General features: G+C 32.9%; 1 protein-coding gene across 1 annotated transcript; it reads right to left on the bottom strand.

Moving 5' to 3' along the window:
• Nucleotides 1-437: 437 nt before the first annotated feature.
• LOC137931053 (uncharacterized) lies at nt 438-5,520 on the bottom strand. Its single transcript, XM_068774457.1, has 5 exons — nt 5,346-5,520; nt 3,672-3,793; nt 3,047-3,208; nt 1,526-1,696; nt 438-728 (listed from the first exon to the last, which is right to left on the bottom strand). Exons 1-5 carry the CDS (start codon nt 5,464-5,466, stop codon nt 438-440), a joined length of 867 nt encoding a protein of 288 aa, XP_068630558.1. The 5' UTR covers nt 5,467-5,520.
• Between the last annotated feature and the right edge of the window lie 1,544 nt (nt 5,521-7,064).

Here is a 7,064-nt window from a genome sequence, read left to right as displayed (position 1 = left end):
AAAAATTATTAATAAATATATAAAATAATAAAGGACCTACATGAGAGCCCTGGGGCACCCCTAAAAGAATCCGTGTAAAAATGAATAAAAATCCTTAAATGTTGAAACCAGGTAACGTTATAGCCTAACTAAAGTTCAAATGGTTCACTTATATTCTCAGTTTTTTTTTTAATTTTATTATTGTAAGAAACTAATGACTTTTTCAACATATTATATAATGACTTATGTTTAATCTGTTGAGGTCTGTTAAATGTATTTAGAAGATATTAAATTAAATTTTAATAGTTACATAATACGAAAAATAATACGAAACATAAAAGAGACAAGGTTTTCGTTCTGAATGACACGGTTTGGTTATGAAATATCATATTCATTTCCTATCGTACTTATTTATTCATAATTACTAGAATATTTGTAAACCAAGTGAGTTTAATGAACTATACATAATTTTCTCGGAGAACTCGTCTCAAGATTTTTCCAGATGGATTTCGCGGTAAATATTCTACGAATTCAACGTCATATAATCTCTTGAAAGCGGCCACCTTATCGTTAACAATTTTTTTAATACCGTCGCTATCTTTCCTTCGACCTCCTTTGATGACAACGAATGCTTTCGGCACTTCACCCATTTTCGCGTTTGGTACACCGATGACTGCTGCGTCCAGTATATCAGGATGCTCTTTGAGGATACCTTCTAATTCAGCTGGAGCCACTTGAAAACCCTTTACCTAAAATAATACAAAAATAAAATTAAAATAACCACTATAACATTATTTATGAATTTTTATATAGTGTTTTTTTATTTAAAGTATACCGTTATCTCGGCGTTATTGTCCAATTTAAAAAAGTGAAGAAACATTTATACTAAATGAATTTCAATCAGTTGGTTTCTCTTGTTAGAAGTAGCATTAATAGTTGCTACCCGGTTTGAGAGTGCCTTAAGTATTGTATGTTAGTTAAGCTTAATTGACAACAAAGAGAACGATTTAATAGGTTTCAATGCATCGAACACAGTAAACTTTGCATTATTTCAACTACAGTTTTGTGACCAATAAAAAGAGACAAATGATGATAATGAGCAGAGTAAAGAAATTTAAAGATGTGTTTACACATTGCAACTATTTTTTAAAATATATAACATTTTCATTTTATGTAATATACAGATTTTTTACAATTATATTTTTCTAATCATTGTTAGTATTTTATGTAATATGTATATTTATTCATGCCATTTATTTTTGTTTCTGGAAAACCTTCTCGGTACATTAAATATGATATCTCTATTCGACACTTGCCCAGTTTCATTGTCCTTACCTGATTTTAATACTTTATTCCGTGTAGGATTTTCGTTTATTAGTCGTAATAAAAAATGGCGGCATTTCTTAAAGCACTTTTCGCTAAACTGTTTATTAAAACTAGTTACGTAATATCAATTAACTTTTGTAGTTACTTCAGGGGCAGGTGCACACTGATGTATTAGCTCTATTGTAAACGCATCTTTGTAATATCAGTAAATTATGTTTACCTTAATAAGTTCTTTTATTCTATCACGTATAATAACCACACCGTCTTTATCTATAGATGCCAAGTCGCCCGTACGGAACCATCCGTCTCGTGTAATAGCAGCTTTGGTTTCTTCTGGATTGTTCCTGTATCCTTTCATTATTTGAGGCCCGTGTATTAATAATTCACCGACCTGTAATTATTTTTTTAATTCTTGAAGAAATTCTAACAATTGTTCAATAATTTTAAAAAACACCCTTTAGATATTCTGTGATATTTTATTAATGTTTATAGATCAGATAAATAGCCGTAAAAATGTTTTAAAAAAGTACGGAGTATCAGCTTTGCAGAAGTTACTAATATCATTTTGATAAATACAACACACTTCTAACATAAAACTCTTTCGGAGAATCTTTTTACGTACGAGTAACAAAGTAACAACATCTTTAGATCCGAACGCTCCGGCGGTTCAAGAAAACGTAAAGAAAGTTTTTGTGCCCTTTTTGCATCGTTATTTATACCCTTCAACAAACATAAGTATTCCTACATCATCTACAATGGATTTTTAGTTTATCAACAAAAAGGTGTTTAAAAAATATAACTACAATAATCAATTATCATTCTCACATATATAACGGTTATTATTAAGTCAGTAAATATATGCTTTCATTAATCTTTGTGATGCACTCAGCAGTTTTATATTACACCCAACTCTATTTTTAAACGATTCGTTCCTCAGGAAAACGAGCAAAAATATCGTGTGCGACGGAAAAACTCTAAATATTTTCCCGAAAAACCTTGCAAAGGAAGTAATAACGCAGTGCAAAAAACAAAAACTTAATTCTTACTACCCAAAAAATTTGAAAATAGTGTAAAACCAAAATTCGATCCATGAGAACAAAATTCAATTATACAACTATTTATCGCTTATTTATAACAAAGCGTGCACTCTATTACGGACTGGAAGAAAAATGCTATCTTCAGTAAAAACATCTGATATACTCGTATCTAACACACAACTGTTGGGCTGAAAGAGCGTTTATTAACAGCTTCTGCTCTTTTTATTATTAAAAAGTCTGTTATTAGCGTCTGCTTTTTGTTCCTTTCTCTATTTGCTTATTCAATACGCTATACAACACCTAAGATTACTTTCATTTATTTATTCCTATGTCCCCAAGATGGGCAGAGGGCGTCCACAGTACGTCGCCAAGTTTGCTTTGGGCGGCCACGTCTTCGCTTTCCTCGAGGATTCTATTCTAGGGCTAGCCTCGATATGTGATCAGGGTCCCTTCGGAGCGTGTGACCTATTCACTTGCGGCGTTTGATCTGCTGGTAGATCGGCAAACACAGCAAAAATTCGTTTAAAAAGTATTTATTCTCATTGAAGAACCGCAATATTCCAACATCATCATAAGAGTTGGGTGTACTAATTCTTGTTGTGTTTAGTATTAATACATCCTTATGTATGTGTTTGTATATTATGTATCATTTATGTATTAGGGCTTTGTAAGAAAACGCAAATAAAATTAACAAGTTGTCTTACCTCATTTGGACCTAAGCTTTGATCTTCAGAATTAACAATCCGGAGCTTAGTATTGGATACAGCGAACCCTACGTTGTTGTATTTTTTGTATCCTCGTGGAATGCAAGTCGCCAATGGTGATACTTCTGTTAGTCCGTACATTTGGACAAAGTTAGCATCTGGCTGAAATTTAGATTTTTTTGTGCTATTTATTACTATAAACTTTTTTTTATTTCTCACACTTGCGTCTTCTTCTGTGGAGTGTAAAGTTTACTAAATCAAATAAATAATATATTATATATTTAGTGATACTTTCATCAGCCAATAGATGTTCACAGCAAGGCTGACTTCCTCAAGGATCGCTGTGATACACGATTTCACTGTCCGCATTCAGCGAATTAACTATTTTATCCGTCCACCTAGTTTCAGATCTACCGAAACCGCGTCTATCTCTACAGAGATACTTTAATAACCTTAATATTCGGCTATAAGCTTTTATAATGAGTCCCGTATCGCCAATTGTAGCATCTTAGTTAAATTTATTCCATGATAATTCATGCACATTATCCAAGAGTGTATTGTAAAACCACTCAAAGTTGTCAAAAATATACATCCCATCATCATCGTTCATCTTGGAAATACTTACCCTTGATTTTTCCAACACCTTGCGGATATCATGTTCTGGAAGAGGTGCAGCTGCGCATGCGTATGTATGAACACTTGATAAATATTCCTTATTAGACTTCGGATGAGATCCCAAGATTGAAGCTTGAAAATACAAAAGTAACTTTTAACACTTTAATTACAGCCAACTTCTGTTTCCAGATAAGTCTTATCATAATGTTGCCCACATTCAAACTATATACATCGTTATGCCTGTTAACAAACTTTTGTTTTTTTTTTTTTAATTTGAGCAACCTGTAATTGTTTGTCGCCAAATGCCAGATACATTTTATATCGGTCATATTTATTATCATTACTACTTTTTACATTTTCACTTACTCTGCTTATTTCTAATTTAATTTTTGTATTTGCTTATACGATACCCAATCACTACTTTCTTAATTTTTACCTAGATTGCTTACCGTTAAATGTCAATCTATTAATATTATTTTTCTCCTCACTATAATGAAGCATTATAATATTCATTTTCTATTTTACATTTGTTATCTTTATATCATGTTTTAACTTATTTACTAATTGTATTATCTATATGTACAATATGTGCATGCATTCTATTAACAACAAATAGATGCCATTTGGCGCATTGACAAACCAAACTTTTTCCCCTATTACCTAATATTTACAGTTTAAAAGATGAAACATTTCAATTAATTTACACATTTTTCACGTTATTTAGTTTCCTAACTATCCAGCATCGGGCCGGTTGCAATCGGCGTATCATCGTTTTAATCTATATACGCCTGTTACAAGACCTAAACTTTCGTGCATTTGAATATTAAATTGTATTAACTGACCACTTTGGCTATAGTACTTTTTAGTTTAAAATTATTCTTACTAGTTCATTTGAATTCAGAAATCATTAGTGATATAGTCACATTGTGTTTAGTAATTGTTAATAATCTCCATATGTCCTTCGTTTCAGCCTATAAACGCTCACTGCAAGGCATAGGTCAAACATATCTATATGGAATATACCATGATCGCTACGTTTGGCAGGCGTGCAGATCGCAGTGTGATATTATGGTACGCGGAGGATGCTGCTGTTCATCCTCTGGAAACTCGTTTGAGGCAGTGATAAGTCTATATAATCAATGTACAGAGTTAATTATATACAAGACTGTAGAATCTAGAATCGATTCTAGAATCGAACCCGTGACCTACAATCGCAAGACTCTATTTTCTGCCGCTAAGTTTCTACTATTCAAAATATGTTTGTTAATAAAATAAATGCAATTAAAATGAACAGTTTCAGAAACATTAAATCAAGGCGAAATGTACAAAAGAACCTAACTAAAAGTATATGACAAAACAATGAATAAAACTGACAAATGCAAGTCATTCCTTTCAACATTAAGAAGATAGTTATCAATAATTATTTTAGATGCAAGACCTCCATTGATGGACGTAAGCCTTTCGCATGTATTGGTTGAAAACCTGCATGCATATTATCCGAAATAAATTATCTCAAATATTTCAATAGTTTAGGATCTGAAAAGATATTTGCGCGGGTTTTTAAATACGAATAAGTCTAGTCTAAAATAGGTCACCGCTATATTGTCAGGGATTTCATATTGTCTTATGTATGTTAAACTTAATTTTCCACATAGCTACACGAACACCGCTCATTGATTCTTACCTAATGCAGGTACAATATACAATACACTTGCATTATATTTCTTTACAGCGTTCAAATATGTTTCAGTTTCAAATGTAGGTAAAGTCACTATTTTAGCACCAATCGATAATTTGTGTAGCATTATTACTGATAAACCGTAAATGTGGAATAAAGGTAAAATCGCCAAAATAGATTCCTGATGAGATTCTGAAACAAAATTATTATATTTAAACTTAATTGTTAAGATATAGCATATTATCATAGTGATAGTATATGTAACCTGTCTATGTGCAATAATATTACATAATCCGGGTACGTAAGCGACTGGGACAAATATTGATTTATACAATTCGGTGAACTTGAAGCGGTCCACTTCAAGGTTTCTCATGGATTCGTCGAACTTCGTTACCTTATAAGTGGTTTTAGGTTAAGTGTTTAATGGAATCAGGCATTACCTCGCGGAAGTCCATCCTAAGTAAGAAAAAGACCAATTTTTAGCCACATGCAGTGGTAGTCGTGCAATAAAGTGCACCGCCCGCCAGCCCGCTGATAAATGCGTATGCGGAAAAGAATGCGAATCACAAAACCGCCATCGCCAAATTACTCAACACGTGTTTCACCCCTCCACGGGGCATCTTTAGGAGTTATGTTACACCGATTAGTGTTTGGCACTATTACCACTGCATGTGCGGAAGTGGCTAAATATTGGTCCTATTCTTACTTAGGTTAAGTGTGTTTTTTACCCTAATACTTCGAACCCATAGAACCTGCAACTGTCGCTATGCCAGCAGTGTGCAGTACTAATGAATATTTGTAGCCAGTTGTTAAGTAAAACAATATTCCATTCACCTAGCTGCATTAGAGTTTTATCTTCAATGATTTCTTCTTTCAATGCTTAGTTGGACATTTTGACTTTTGGGACATGGCATAATAACTACACAAGGTCACTTAAACGAGAATATCTTGATTGTTCGTACATACTAATATCTCTAACTATCGATAAATGTTACTAATCATATACTGTCCTTTATCCTGGATGCAAGCTGCGAAGACCTGTCATTGTAGCGATGTTTTGGAAGAGATCTTCTTATTGTTGCAAATATATATAGGTTGACATGATGATATATTTGTAATTTACAATTAGTAATAATTAACTATTAAAGTGGAAGCAGTATTACTTACCTGTTGTATGTTGATAGTGTCTTATCTCATCGTAGTCTTTTTGAACATAATTCGTCACAATAGATCGATGGACAAGTTCAACGCCCTTTGGCAAGCCAGTTGTTCCACTTGAATATAGCAAAAGTGCTGTATCATCGACATTCTTTTTCACGCTGTTCAAAGCACTAAAGTCTTCGTTAGTGTCATTTATGAGATCTTCAAATGATATGGTTCCATATGGTAATCTTTCCTTACTGTTTACTGTTATAATAGGTATATCTATTTTAAGCATTTTACATGATTCTTTAATTGTATCTATGGTTTCTGGAACTCCTATTATTACTTTGGGAGTTGATTGAAGTAATTGTCGTTGAACTTCGTCTGTAATAAATTAGTGTAAATGATGTAATGTAAAAGTTCGAAGAGTGACAGACATTGTGGCGATCTATGGTATAAAAAAGGTCGCACCTACCTTACGCGAGTATTCTATGTGAACGCTCGGGTGTTATACGCTTTATTAGGAGGACCGAAAAGTAATGTCGTTTATGTCGACGTATTTTACAGAAAACCTATTGATTT

Source organism: Battus philenor, unplaced genomic scaffold, assembly GCF_028537555.1.
Source record: "Battus philenor isolate CCGP_79_NKW_IND1 unplaced genomic scaffold, ilBatPhil1.0.hap1 SCAF_11, whole genome shotgun sequence".
NCBI classification, from domain to species: domain Eukaryota; kingdom Metazoa; phylum Arthropoda; class Insecta; order Lepidoptera; family Papilionidae; genus Battus; species Battus philenor.
This window is presented reverse-complemented; position numbering and strand designations above follow the sequence as displayed.

What these genes read in the sequence shown, in the direction of transcription:
- LOC137931053 (XM_068774457.1), bottom strand. Translation starts at nt 5,466, where the DNA reads ATGCTACACAAATTATCGATTGGTGCTAAAATAGTGACTTTACCTACA. An exon ending in AAAGCTTAGGTCCAAATGAG is followed by an intron (nt 1,697 to 3,046) that starts GTAAGACAACTT and finishes AAATAATTACAG; the next exon opens with GTCGGTGAATTATTAATACA. An exon ending in GAATAAAAGAACTTATTAAG is followed by an intron (nt 729 to 1,525) that starts GTAAACATAATT and finishes GTATTATTTTAG; the next exon opens with GTAAAGGGTTTTCAAGTGGC.